At 39.9% G+C, this 15,195-nt stretch overlaps 2 protein-coding genes across 10 annotated transcripts in view; one reads left to right on the top strand and one right to left on the bottom strand.

Moving 5' to 3' along the window:
- The window catches only part of TRPC5 (transient receptor potential cation channel subfamily C member 5), a 270,382-nt gene that overhangs the window by 159,153 nt on the left and 96,034 nt on the right, over nt 1-15,195 (top strand). For all 9 annotated transcript variants that reach the window (XR_014834492.1, XR_014834490.1, XM_085006063.1 and 6 more), the window contains 1 exon segment: nt 2,901-3,422. Coding sequence is in view for 7 of the 9 variants with exons in the window: in XM_085006063.1 (XP_084862189.1) it covers nt 2,901-3,422 (522 nt within the window). In the remaining 2 variants the exon portion in view is untranslated.
- TRPC5OS (TRPC5 opposite strand) lies at nt 9,707-10,036 on the bottom strand. Its single transcript, XM_005674484.3, is given in 1 exon segment — nt 9,707-10,036. A coding segment is annotated over 1 exon segment (330 nt).

The following is a 15,195-nucleotide window of genomic DNA, read 5'->3' as shown; positions in this document are numbered from 1 at the left end:
GTCATGTCCCCAGAAAGCCAAAAGGAGAATCCCAGGCTCCTTGTTGAGCACCAAGTCAAAGAGAGCAGAACTTGATGGCAGAGACAGCAACTTTTCAGCTCCATGACTCAAGTGGGGCTCAGCAAGAGTCACATGTACATCATGTATCTTGGAGAGGCCTGTCAGCATTGATGTAGAGGGCAAGAAAGAAGAAAGAAAAAGAGCAAGAAAAGGAGAAAGAAAGAGCAAAGAAGTGGGAAGAGAGAGTAGACAGGAAAAGCACTGTGGTGGCGAGCAGACATGCACCTCCAGTCTAACCCAGGGAACCCTGTGCAGCAAGCCATCCTCCCTCCAGTCCTCACCTCCTACCTCTAGATCATGACAGAGATTGAGAAGTGCCCATGCCCACCAAGAGGGGGCAGACCCCCAGTTCAGGGCTGCTTTATTCCCAAGCAGACTGTGACACATTGCTCACTTGCCATCTCTCCCAACTCTAGGCTTTATGCCCGTTGTTGTGTTTATGTTCATTACCAGGCCCACTCAGACCTACTTCTTCCTTAGCCTGCAGGCTTATGTTAATTTCTGAGATTATTCTTTCCTGTGTCCAATTTACTTTATGAGCCAGTTGCTCACTTCCTGCTGTCTTCTTTGTAGCTGCTCCCTCTAAATGTTTAACAATGTTTACTCGCTGCTCCATCCAAGCAATTGATGACCAACGTACAGCTGGCTCTCAACTATTCAGAGGCTAGTGCAAGCACCCCGTGAAGGAAACAGATTTCTTGCCAACCCCTCCACCTTATTCTCCCCCACCTTGCTCCCAATCCTTGGTTTTTAGTCACTCCCCTGTTTGGGAACTCTTCACCCAAGGTGGGATGGAGGCAAAGATGATGAAAACTGTAACGCATCCTTTTGTCAGTTTTCCAGCAACTGTGGGTTTTCAAAACAATTTTTTTAAGAGTAAAAAGAACCTAGAAGTTGGAGTTCCCATCGTGGCTCAGTGGTTAACGTATCCGACTAGGAACCATGAAGTTGCGGGTTCGATCCCTGGCCTTGCTCAGTGGGTTAAGGATCCGGCGTTGCCGTGAGCTGTGGTGTAGGTGCAGACGTGGCTCGGATCCCACGTTGCTGTGGCTCTGGTGTAGGCCGGTGGCTACAGCTCTGATTGGACCCCTGGCCTGGGAACCTCCATATGCCATGAGAGTGGCCCAAGAAATGGCAAAAAAAGACAAAAAAAAAAAAAAAAAAGGAACCTAGCAGTTAAAACAATACTTGTCTATTCTATGAGAATCTCTATTATTCATGTTCTGTTCTCCCTAGTTAAAATGAGTATTTGGAACTTTTAAAAAATGTATTAAGGAGTTCCCATCATGGCTCAGAGGAAACGAATCCAACTAGCATCCATGAGGATGCAGGTTTGATCCCTGATCTCGCTCAGTGGGTTAAGGATCCGGCCTTGCTGTGAGCTGTGGTGCAGGTCACAGACACGGCACAGCTCAGACCCCATGTTGCTGTGACTGTTGCATGGGCCAGCAGCTGCAGCTCTGATTTGACCCATAGCCTGGGAACCTCCATATGCCATGGGTGTGGCCCCCCAAAAAAAGACAAATAAAATAAAACAATATTAAAAATGTATTAAGTTCAATATTTCAGGGAGCTCCCTGGTGGTCTAGTGGTTAGGACTCAATGCTTTCACCGAGGCAGCTAGAGTTCAATCCCTGGCCTAGGAACTGAGATCCCACATCAGGCCACTGCATGCAGTGGCCAAAAAAAGATCAATATTTCACAATCTCCTGGAATCCTCTGCGTGCTTTGTATCCTCAGCCCCACCCTCCGTGAAGCGTCCTCATACTATTCCAGTCCTCATTGTCTAGCTCCAGATTCTATCACACTGAGACTCTTCTGTCGGGTGTAGTGTGGGACTCAGTATTCCTCTTAGACTAAGAACAGACTAGGTCCCCAAAGACACATTTTAAAGTCAAAAGATTTTTTTTTAATTCATTGATCAGATTCTGCATGCTGCTCACCCAGAAGTATTATGTTCCTGAACTGGCAGAGAACCTCATATATTTCACCTACAGCTGCTATTTACACCAAGCACCCTATTATGAACATACCAATTTGGTCAAAGATCTTTTTGCTATTGGTAACCCCTCCCTAAAACCTAGAGGTCCTCAGTGACCAAGTAATTCTTCCTGACAATATCAGATTCTCTCTACCTTGCTGGGGTCTATAGGAAGTTGGAGGAACACTGTCTGGTCTTGGTCTTTGGTCCCCTGAAGTTACAAAGTCATTGTAACTATATGGGGGTGTCTTCAGTCCTCAGGCCTTGATTCAGTGGCATGTTCTTTAAGATTACTGGTTATCTTTAGCCTCTCAAACAAATATTTTTGCAGTCTCTACAGCTCATTTGGAACTGAACACATACTACTGTGTACTCTTACTTACCAATTAATGCAAGTTTGATCGACCTAACCAAGCTCCGGAGGGTCAGAAAAAGAGTCCTTTACTTCTCTGTACTCCCTCCTTGTGCCTCAGACAGAATTGGCCATGTTTTGTTTGTGTTATTTAAGAGCCAAGTGCTAGAGTTGTATTGTCTGAGTTTGAATCTTGGCTCTGCAGCTAAAGCTGAGTCACTTTGGGTATGGTCTTTAACCTCTATGTGCCTCAACTGCTTAATTTGGGGAGAATATTTACATCACAAGGTCGCTATGGGGATTAAATGAGTAAATACATGTAAAGTGCTATATGCCTGGCATACAGTAAGCATTTCACAAGTAGCTATTATGATAAGGAAGTGAACTGACAAAAAATTGATGACTCCAGTTCCTGAATCATTAACATCTGATGGGCCCTATGCTCCCTCTCTTTCTGAGCCTTAATCCTGCCATTTTATGTTTGGTTCTTCATTTTCTTATACCTAGGTCCCCACTCTGATGATGGACACCCAGTTCTCGGAGTTCACACCAGATATTACTCCCATCATGCTGGCTGCCCACACCAACAACTACGAAATCATAAAATTGCTCGTCCAGAAACGGGTCACCATCCCACGGCCCCACCAGATCCGCTGCAACTGTGTGGAGTGTGTGTCCAGTTCAGAGGTAGACAGCTTGCGCCACTCCCGCTCCCGGCTGAACATCTATAAAGCTCTGGCAAGCCCCTCCCTCATTGCCTTATCAAGCGAAGACCCCATCCTAACCGCCTTCCGCCTGGGCTGGGAGCTCAAGGAGCTGAGCAAGGTGGAAAATGAGTTCAAGGCTGAGTATGAGGAGCTCTCTCAGCAGTGCAAGCTCTTTGCTAAAGACCTGCTGGACCAGGCTCGGAGTTCCCGGGAACTGGAGATCATCCTCAACCATCGAGATGACCACAGCGAGGAACTTGACCCTCAAAAGTACCATGACCTGGCCAAGCTGAAGGTGGCAATCAAATACCACCAGAAAGAGGTAAGCTGAGCCCTTCTCTGATTTCGGGAAGCTTAAGCTCTCCAGAGTCCAGAGTGGCAGGGCAAGAGTCAGCATTTTCCTGCCACTTAGGCCTCCACCAAACAAATATCTAGACAGGCTTCAAAACCAGTCAGGGTAACCGCGAAGGGGATAAAATATGACAAAAGAGCAGCATGGAGATTGAAAGGGCTGTGTTAGGGGAGGTAGTAAATGGACAGACCCACCCCGCCGAGTCTCCTTATCCTGTTTTTGCAACTACTTGGTCTTTAAGATAACAGTGTGACAAGGGGTAAAGAGTTCGGTGGTTTTCCTTACCTTGCTCAAAGGCAGTTTTATTCCTCAGAGCTATTAATGGAGATCACCTTCAAAGACTCTTTATTACCTTGAAGAGATGTGACATTTGAGACCACTGGATAGTTGTATCTGTCAATACAAATAACTATCAAATAACTTCAGCAACTAGAGGTTATTTTTTTTTCTTTTTAGGGTTTTTTGGTTGGTGGTGGTGGTGGTGATGGTTGGTTGGTTGGTTGGTTGGTGAGCTAAGGGTTATATAGTCAGAAGAAAAACAAGTTTTAAATATGGCCTGGAGGAGTAGAGTCCTTGAAAAAATGAGAAGTATTTCCTAGAGGAAATGGTTAAATACACCTAGTTTATTAAGATATGACTGTCAAAAAAAGAACACAATAGTCAGCTTCGACATGAGATACAAATCTAGTTGGATAATAGTGGGTTAATAATGTGCAGAGTTGCATAACCCCCTTGGGAACCTATCCCACTTAAATAGAATATAATTCACTATTTTTTGAAAGGATACTTTTTCTTTTTTTTCTCATTACCATTCCTGTAGAACTGAGGAATCTCCTCTAAATAATTTAACTCGGTTAAAGAAAAAGCTCAAAAGAATGAAACAAAAACTGATTCCAACTATAAGTTTGAATCAGTTGAATGGAGAAAAAATAAGGAAACTCTATAATCTCTTAGAAACCAGATATAAAACTATTGGATAATATTCACATAGACCTTCAGGTATTTTCATATAGATGTTTTTCAGATATTCCTAAAAAGTCCTGATTTCATGTATTCCTTCCCATTGTCAGATATAGCAACCAAAGCTTTGAAAACCGTTTCATTTTATTTGTTCCTCATTACCATTAAAGGCAGGCAGAAAACTTACTATCATTTTAGATATAAGAAAGGACTATATTTCAGAGATTTGTTCAGGATTATCTATCTGACAAAGCCAGAAGAATTTCAGATTCCTGGTACAATAATTTCTCTGAGTATACTCTAACTTCTGTTGAGTGGAGTTCTTTTGTGCTGGTTTGGTAGCCTCCAATTCACCAGGTAATTTAGCATGACCACAGGTTCTTTGATTTGTGAATGGAAGTTTATTAGTTAAAGTTTGCTCAACACATAACAATAAAATGGCGTAAATCAATAGCTAATAAGGACTACAATCAATTATAATCTAATAACTGGCAGTAATATTTACACATAAGAATGCAACTGTGTAGTCACAACTTCCTACACGTTTAGCCAAAGCACACAGGAAAGAAGAATTAGATGCTTCCTAATTCATTGCAATCTACCAGTCTATCTCCCAAAGTTTTCACACCTTAAAGTTTATCTTAGAATGGTGAGTCTCTCCGCTGCCCGCCCCCCCCTTGCCATACTTTGGTGTTGTTCTCAGGAAAACCTAGAAAAGGGATAGTTTGGACAAAAATCCTGCCAGAGGAGACAGGAAGGATTCCAATCAGAGGTATCCTATCATTGGACTGCCAAGTTAGTTAATCCATCTCCCATTTCTAATTGGGCTTCTAAATTCATGACTTGTGTCAATTGCTAACCAATTATTTCTATCAATATTAACAACTTAGTGTTGGCTAATACGCATATGACAAAAACAAGGCTTGGTTCATAAATGTGCTTAGGAACTAACTCTATACCATGGCTTTCCACTATAAATAGCTGCATAACTCTTGACGACTTGCTACTTTTCTTCTCTCTCCTGAAAATACCTTCTCTACTAGCTCTTATTCCTAAGTATTTTCTTACTTCCTACACTTATTTCTTACCACTATTAACTTTATTTCTAATTCTGTTCCATAGAGCAACATACTTAATACAACAATCCATTGCTTGGATTAGGGTTACATCTTTAACAATTCATAAATGTGTGTAATCACACAATCAAAGCCAACAGGGCACTGTATCTTATTTAATCCCGAGGTGCCATTATAGTCCAATCTTTCCAGGTGACCCATCTAGCCAAGAGGCCAGACAGTTCCACATATTACAAAGTTGTAACATCTTCCTGTTTGACACCTGAGGACCACATTGACCCTTATTTGTTCTGTAGGCTGGCTCAAGCTTTATCTCGTTTCAGTGTCTGGAGTAATCTCATAGATTTCTCTTGGTTGAGTAAATATGGTTGATTATGTTCTCTCATTACTGGTAACAGTTTAAACAATCTCACACTAATCTGTTGTGGAATTGTTATAGAGTCCATATTCCTTAAGTATCTGTTATATTTGAAAAGCACCAGATCTGTCAACTTACCATTAAATTGCTCACCAAGTATAATCTGTAGCAGATTGATTGTTTCTCCTTGGATATGTTTCTTGATCTTGCCCTAGTATTTATGCTTTGAGTTGTATTTTGACATAAAATTATAGCCCAATTTTCTAAAGTCCAAATCTCTAGTGGAGAGTATATATCTTCCATGACTATTTCTAAATCTTTAATTAAAGCATAGATTCTATCTTTTAACTTTTATCCAGTTCCTCTTTTTATTTTGCTTGGTTGCTACATAAATAGATTTCCTCATTTCAGTTTAATCACTAATTTTCCTTATAAAACTGCTCCTATTGGAATGGCAGGATAAATGGTTCCCTCTTACTTTCCCACCGCTCTATTTAGGTTAATTTGACATAGTTCCTTTGCACTGCATATACATGTATTTGTCTTTTTAGGGCCACACCCGAACCATATGGAAGTTCCCAGGCTAGGGGTTGAATTGGAGCTACAGATGCTGGCCTACACCATCACCACAGTAATGCCACATCTGTGACCTACAACCACAGCTCACAGCAACTCCAGATCCTTAACTCACTGAGTGAGGCCAGGGATCAAACCCACATCCTCATGAATACTAGTCAGGTTGGTTACCGCTGAGCCATGACAGGAACTCCCTGCACTGCATATATTATTTACCACTTTGGACACAGTGCATATATAGCTGCGCCTACCCTGGGCAAGTAAAGCTCAGTTTGTCCAGTTAGTGCAGCAGCAAAGTCCCTCAATCTGCTGCTGTCTGGTCTGGATTGTAAGTATCCACAATAGTTGCTCCCAATGTAACTTCTCTTTCTCCTCTATGTGCCTTTGTTCAGCCCTCTAAGTTTCCTGGATCCTCATCTACTCTGTCAATCTTTCTACATAGCAATCTATTGTGAAACTTTCTCATACAAATATCTTTCAGTAGCTCCATAAGCCCTTCTGATTTTCAAAAGGGTCTCTTAAAAAATACAACAAACTAATGAATAAAAACAGACTCACAGTTATAGAGAACAAACTATTGGTTACCAGTGGGGAGAAGGAAGAGGGCAGGGGCAAGATAGGGGTAGAGGGGTAAAAAGTACAAACTATTAGGTATAAAATAAGCTTCTAAGCAATTTGGATATATATAATATCTTGGGATAGAACATGATGGAAGATAATATGAGAAAACGAATGTATATATATATATATATATATGCATATATATGCATATACATAACTGGGTCACTTTTCTGTGCAGCAAAAATTGAGAGAACGTTGTAAATCAACTATAATAAACAATTTTTAAAATAAGCTTCCAGGATATACTGTGCAACACGGGGTATATAGCTAATATTTTGTAATAACTTTGAATGGTGTATAACCTTTAAATATTGTGAATCACTGTATTGTATACCTGTAATTTATATAATATTTTACATCACAATACTTCAATTTTTAAAAAAAATTTTAAGAGTCTTCATAACTTTTCTTGATACAGCAGTATCTTTTTTATATTTTGGGGTTTTTTGTTTGTTTGTTTTTAGGGCCGCCCCTGCAGCATATGGAGGTTCCCAGGCCAGGGGTCTAATTGGACCTGTAGCCATCAGCCCACGCCAGAGCCACAGCAACGCGGGATCTGAGCCATGTCTGCAATCTACACCACAGCTCAGGGCAACGCCAGATCCTTAACCCACTGAGTGAGGCCAGGGATCAAACCACAACCTCATGGTTCCTAGTCGGATTCGTTAACCACTGAGCCACAACGGGAACTCCTGATTATCAATTCTATATATAGTAGTTTGTATCTGCTAATCCCAAACTCCTGATTTACACCCCCCCTTTCCCCTTTGGGAACCATAAGTTTGTTTTCTATGTCTGTGAGTCCGTTTCTGTTTCATAAATAAGTTCACTTGTATCATATTTTAGACTCCACTTATGATATCATATGATATTTGTCTTTCTCTTTCTGATTTATTTAACTTAGTGTGATAATCTCTAGGTCCATCCATGTTGCTGCAAATGGCATTATTTCATTCTTTTTTCATGGCTGAGTAATAGTCCATTGTATATATGTACCACATCTTTATCCATTCACCTTTCAATGGACATTTAGGTTGCTTCAATGTTTTTGGCTATTAGCAGTCTCTTTATCAAATTTGTTAAATAAACTTATCCTGAAAATCAGTGGCAAAAGTGATTTATGCTTCTCCTGCTACTGCTCATCCAAATAAGACCTGGTTATATAGTTTGTAACTTTCCCCATTTACCTTTAATGCTAGCTAATTATTAGTGTATGCAGAGCTTACTTAGTATTAGATGCAGCATCTGGCATATTGGTTAGATCTGATGCCATCTGTATTAAAAGGCTTTTTAATCCCTTTGACTATAATATGCTTTGGGAGTCTATGAATTGGTATAATCTGGTTTCTGCCAGTGTAGATTGACTTCTACATGTCATTTCTGCACAATTTTCATTTACTACATTGTCTAATGGTATACTTTTATGTCTTTACCTAGTTGTTGCCCATGTTGTAAGATGAAAAGGCCATTCTCTAGGAAGAAGGACGATAGTGTCCATGGGCTTGTCTGAAGGGTAGCTATTCTTCCAAATGGAAGTGAGGATACTGTATGACATGTAATTAGTATGACCAGTGAATTTCTTGAACAGGTATTTGGTCCCTCTCTGTTTTGATACAGGGGTCCTCCAACTATTGCATTTTACCCCTCTGGCAGCTGTAGAATTATTGTGGTTATAACCAGCCCACATTTTGTTTAAACTCATTATTGCTCCCATTTATAAGGAGTTAGGATTTCTATATCAAGGTTGAAGTAGTTTCCCTTAGAATAAACCTATTAGTTATTCTTTATAAATGTAGTTAATACCCAAAAAGGTGTACTTTATCCAATTTTACTTGTGGATTATAATCTCTGAGCCTATGCCATGACTTTCCACAGGTGAATAGTCCTTGTTAGGGCTTTGTCTAGCTCTTCTAGTATTCATACTTCTCTCTTGTTATTTGCTGTAACTTGCCATTTCCACTTGGAGAACAATATTGCAGAGTAGCTATGGTGTGTATCTGTATTTGAGGGAACAGTCCTGCACTGGAACTTCTTGGCCTCAGCTTTTTCAAAGGTTTCTGCCTTTTAAGAGTTATCTGTAAACCTTTCTACAACTGTATTATTTGGTAGATGCTGCTTTTTCAGAATTATTTCCCCTAGTCTGCTATAGCATACTTTGGATGACACATTCTGTCTGAAAGGCCTAGTAAGTAGTTATATCTTTTCAAGCAAAAATGCCCCCAATATTGTCCTATTAATGTGAATGTATTCACTATAATGCCACCCCGAGGGATACTCCCCTTTTAGTTTCCATTCATTGTAAAACAGTGAACTCGGGTCCCAAGATGTGAGAGAGTTCATCAGGTCTTCACTCCATTGTGAGGCAAGGAGTTTCTTTTCTTTGCTATTGTTTGCTCCTATTATCAGGAATCCTAGCAGAAGAACAAGTACAGGTAAAGAAATAACCATATAGCTAAAGTCAGAGCTTTTCAAATAAATACAAAGAAGAAAAGAGACCAGCCTCTGCCAGAGTAAGTCAAATATTACTTGTTCTATAAGAGATTAGTAATGAAACTATGCAGAACTAGGAGAAACACTCTTATTACCAACATTCAGAAAAATCAGAATACATTTGAAACAGAGAAATGATCAGTTCTCACACGCTGGTGGGGGCAAATAAGGTCTTACCCACTTCTTAAGTCATCGTTTATACCAGAGAGTACATTTTCATGTAACTCATCTATGTCTAACACAGCTTGATCTATATCAAAGATTAATTCTTCATCTTCCCTTGGTGTAAGTATTGATTCTAAGTCTGAGAGATCAGCGAGGTCCGGTAGTGAAGCTTCCTCAGGAGATGCATCTGTTTCTCTCTGTTCAGCTCTATCATCTTGCTCTACATAAGGAACTTGTTCTTGTGAAATCAGCTATAAAAGCTCTTCAGCTATTCTTATTAACTGGGCTACACAATCAACAAGTCTACCAACTAGTATGGGGATTGACACAGACTCCATCCCTCTCTGCTTTACTCAGTAGATAAAATATTACTAAAAGCTATAGCAAATGGGCTTTTTGTGACAATGGATCCTGAGGGGTTGGCAATGGTTATGTGGTTGGTTTGGTTGAGAAATGAGGCCACTGATATGGTTATGATGATGATCAAGTACAGAATGAAGCCAGTAATCCCATCATACTTTTTGATACCTTTAGTGAACCTCCCACAAAAGTTACATATCATACTCTTATTTGTATTGGTGGTGAACTGCTATGATAATGACCATCAGACAGACTGTCATAGCCAAGAGAAAACAGCAAAGCAGATCTAATAATAGAAAAGAGAAATATAAAGTTAGCATCCTTGAGTCTTTGTCCATCCTATAGGTTTTGGCTATAGGAGAAGGCAACATTCTTTGTTTAAAAATCTAGAGAATGGCCCAATATAATCTACCTACCACATTTGTCAGGTTTGCACCCACCCTGTTCCCCTTAAAAATGAGTTTGTTGAGGATGCAAACTTTTAGTAATTTGACATATCTCATATTGCTGACTCATTTGTTTGATTCATAGCTTTTTTTTTCACTCTTTCTCCTCTGCTTACCTAGAATATTCACGTCCACATGCCCTAAGGTTTCATATGCCCAACCTGCAACCTTAAATTGAACTGACAAGGGAACTAAGTTGAGACTTAGAATTTCCAAGACTGCAGAGTCTGTATTGGTTAGGGGGTGGGGAGGTGTCAGATTGTCTTCGCTCTTGTTCTAAATAGATTATTCTGCCTTTCCATTCCGATGAGCTGGTACATGTCCTACATGAATTGTTAAATTCCTCTCGTTGATTTCTTCTTATATCTCCCTTCACCAGATTGTTTTTCCTGCAATAGCCCAGTCGATAATCTTCCATTTATTAGAACATATATCTCCAGTCCACAGCTGATCAGTATAGCTATGTACTTTTGGCCAGTTGCTTTCTTGGGCATATATACACATTAAATTCTTAGCTACCAGTCCTACATATCAATCCAGTCTCCTCTCATCAGCCTTAGTCAAGATTTTCCTAGTGGAGAGTGTTAGGAAGTAAGCATCCATCTCACTCTTTTAGGATACTGCCTGTCTTTGCCTTGCTTTGCTTTGCTTCCAGCAGTTCTGATCAGAGTGGGGCCCAGAAAGCCACAGGCTTTACCTCAGCTATTTGTACTCGTTAGACCTTTATTGGAATGCAGCAAAATCATCAGCCAGATGATCTGTGATTTTTCACATGGAGCTTGCTGGTCTCCACAGGGCGTGGTTTGACCCACTTAGTTATACACTGTCTTTACTTAGCATAAGTCCTGTCAGAACCACACGTTTTTGTGTGTGTCCAAAATCCTGTCAGTAGACAAAGAGTTTGCCCTGGTGATAAAGTCATAACCATCATAACCAGGAGGCATGATTTTGGTTGGAGGCAACTTTCCATCTGAAATATGGGAGTATGGGTACTAGACGCATCACAGTTTATTTTATTAACTCACAGGATCTCTGCTTTTTGATAAGAGAAAAAGCAGTCTCGTGGAAGGAGCAAGCAGAATTCTCACACATTGTTTGTAAGAGTATAAAATGACACAACCTCTTTGACAACATCTGGCATTTTCTTATAAAACTAGGCAAGCACCTATCTAGTCCCAGCAATTCCACTTGGAGGTATTTACCCAAGAGAAACAAAAGTTCACAAAAAGACTTTTACAAGAGTGGTTATAGCCACTGTATGCATAATAGCCAAAAAAAAAAAAAGAAAAAAAAATGGAAGGAGCCCAGGTGTCAATCAAAAAAAAAGAAGGGATAAATAAGCTGTGATATATTCATATAAAAGTGATGCTAATCAGCAATAATAAGAAAGCCACTACCGACAGGGATACCAATGTGGATAGATATCAAAAACATTATACCTAATGAAAGAAGCCAGACATAAAAGAATACCTATTGTAAGATTCCATTCATATGCCATTCTAGAAAATGCAAAATGACCTGCGGTGGAAAAATCAAAATAGCAGTTGCGTCCAGGGGAGTGGAAACTGACTAGAAGAAGCTAAGAGAACTTTTTGAGGTGATGGTAATAATCATGTTTTAGAGTTTTGGGTTACACAAGATTATGAGTTCATCAAAACTCATTGAATGGTATTTTTCAGTATTTGTGCATCCCACTGTATGTACATTTTATTCCTCCCAACAGAATAACCAAGCATAATCCCCAGCTTCAAAAGCTTTCTATCAGATGAGATGATATGCTCATAAATATCCTAGTAGATGTCCACATTTATTGAAGACATATTATACTTTGGGTACTTTTATTTGTATGTTTAAACCTCTCAATAACCCTGTGAAGTTACAGATGGAAAAACTGAAGAACAGAGAAATCAAGTAACTTGCCCACAGTCACATGGTAAGTAAAGATACAGAGCTGGAAGTCAGCCCAGGTCTGATTCCTAAAGTATTGTGCCAGAGGGCACAAATTCAGGTGTCAGATGAGCAAACTTTGCCTCATTCAGGCCAGAGCTAACATCTCATTCTAAGCAGGAATAAAACTGAGAATGTTAATCTCATTTCCCATCCCTGGAGACTGGCTGAATTCCAATTTAACTCTCAGTCCTAAAGCAGAGGGATGGAAAGAGCCAGATGAGTCCCCTCAACAGTCCCCATCATCTGTGACGGGAGTGTTGTGTCCATTTGACCTGCCCTTCCACTAACCTACTGAATTGGCCTACTCATAAACTTCTCACCTGTAATATATCCAAGATGGATGAGAGGGTCAAGGTTATGCCTATCAAACGTTTTCTGGGCTTTCACTTTCAAATAAGATGTCATTGCTCCTGTCACAACTAAAATGCAACGAAAAAAATTGATAAACTGCAAAATCGATAGGTTTAAAGATATCCACAAACTATGGAAACAAGGACAAAATGAACTAAAATTTCAGAGCATCCTTCCTAAGTGAGCTGATACTTAAGGTCTTTTTTTCTTCACGGAGACGAGCTGATTCCGGGCACAAGTTGAAGATGAGGTTTGGTACTAAGGCAAAGGGATTCTACCGAGGAAAATGAGCAGCCTACATAAAGTTTGAGGCTAGCATCATGTATTGGAAATTTGAGAAGCCTGAAATGCAGGGCTAATTTTCCTCACCTCAAGTTAGTTGAGTTTTAGGCTGACGCCTGAGCAAGGAAGTCTGAGCGCAGTTTCCCATATCTCGCGATACTTTGGAGACACAGTCTCACTCGAGGGAGGGAGATTGCCACAAATATACTACTGGTCTACCCCGCAGTTACCTCAATTTTGAAGTTGAGAGGGCGTGTGGAGGCTAATGAGTTAATAAGCACAAAACCATCCTCAAAGGGCACTTTAGACCAAGTGCTTCTAAATCATATATAAAGTGCTGAATATAGCCAAAACATCTTAAAGAACAAAATTGGAAGACATAGAATACCAGATATCAAGGGTAGATGTACAGCTACGGTTATATGACAGCACGGTACTTGCACAAAAAAATAAATCAATCAGTGGAACCATGACCCTTACCTCACACTGGATATAATAACAATAATAATTATTATTTTATTTTATTTTATTTATTTATTTTTTGTCTTTTTGCCATTTCTTGGGCCGCTCCCGCGTCCTATGGAGGTTTCCAGGCTAGGGGTCGAATCGGAGCTATAGCTGCCAGCCTACGCCAGAGCCACAGCAACACGGGATCCGAGCCGCGTCTGCAACCTACACCACAGCTCACGGCAATGCTGGATCCTTAACCCACTGAGCCAGGCCAGGGATCGAACCCGCAACCTCATGGTTCCTAGTTGGATTCATTAACCACTGCGCCACGACGGGAACTCCCAATAATAGTAATAATTTTAAATGGACCATAGGCGTAAATATGAAAGGTAAAATAGTAAATCTTCCAGATCAAACCATTGGCAAATATCTTTATGACCTTCAGTAGTCAAAGATTTCTTATTCAACACAAAAGCATTAACAATGAAAGAAGACTGATCAATTAGATTTCATTAAAATTAAGAACCTGCATTTATCCAATGACACCTTAGGAGGGTGAAAAGACCAACCACAGACTTGGAGAAAACATTCATAATATAACAAAAGACTTGCATGGAGTATGTACACATATTTTAAATTCCTTCAAATCAATAAGAAAATATAGACAATCCAATTTTTTAAAATAGAACAAAGAATTAAATGGCATTTCACAGATGAGAACTTCCAAATGACCTACAATCATATGAGTAGATTTTCATCATTATTGTTCATCAGGAAAATGCAAATTAAAACTACAATGAGATACACAAAACCCCACCAATATAGCTAAAATTGAAAAAACTGACAATACCCAAGCATGGAGAAGAACAGGAAGAAACTAGGACTCTCATGTATTGTTGATGAAAGTGTTAACTGGTACAATTACCTTGGAACTGTTAGGTAGTATCTACTAAAATTGAACAAACCTCTGCTGAACGACCTTGTCATTCTATTCCTAGGTATATAAAAGCTTACAAAGATCCACAAAAATACATGTACATGAATGTTGAAAGAAACCAGATGCCTAAAAGTATGTAGCATATAATTCCATTTATATGAAATTTAAGAACGGGCAAACAAATGTAGCACAAAAGTGAATGCAGTGGTCCCTCAGAGTAGGGGGTTATTGACTGGAAGAAATGTGAGGAAGCTTTCTGGGATACTGAAAACGTTCTGCCTGGATAGGATTCCGTATGTTTTTTTAAGCATTCAGCTGTACCTTTAAAATTGATGTGCTTCACCGTACGTATGCTATATCTCAAAAAACTGTTTTATTTTTTAATTTGGATTTCCTTCCTGTAGAACCAGCAAGGACAGTGATGACAGTCTTGCCAGGGTTCAGCGAGCTAGCCACCACAGCCAGTGGAAATGGAATGAAGTCTGAAAATACAGAGAAGGGTCCCTTGGCCTACTTCATGGCAAGGCTAAGTAAAACAAGAGACCCTTATGGCTAGATGGAGTTGTAAATTGCAAGAAGATGAGATGACCCCTGTCATAAGAGTAGTGCAGAAAGATAGCTGGGGCAGAGGCCACACTCTCCGTCTGATAGCTAGAATCTTTAACACCATATATTTGCATTCGTCACACTCTTAAAACATTTTTGGCAACACAACTAATCA

The sequence above is a fragment of the Sus scrofa genome, chromosome X (assembly GCF_054392235.1).
Source record: "Sus scrofa isolate SSC_HxYL_T2T_F1_AM1 chromosome X, Sscrofa_HxYL_maternal_Yorkshire_Landrace_v2.0, whole genome shotgun sequence".
In the NCBI taxonomy this organism is placed as follows: domain Eukaryota; kingdom Metazoa; phylum Chordata; class Mammalia; order Artiodactyla; family Suidae; genus Sus; species Sus scrofa.
The sequence above is the reverse complement of the archived record's forward strand: the minus strand, read 5'-3'. Positions and strand labels throughout refer to the sequence as shown.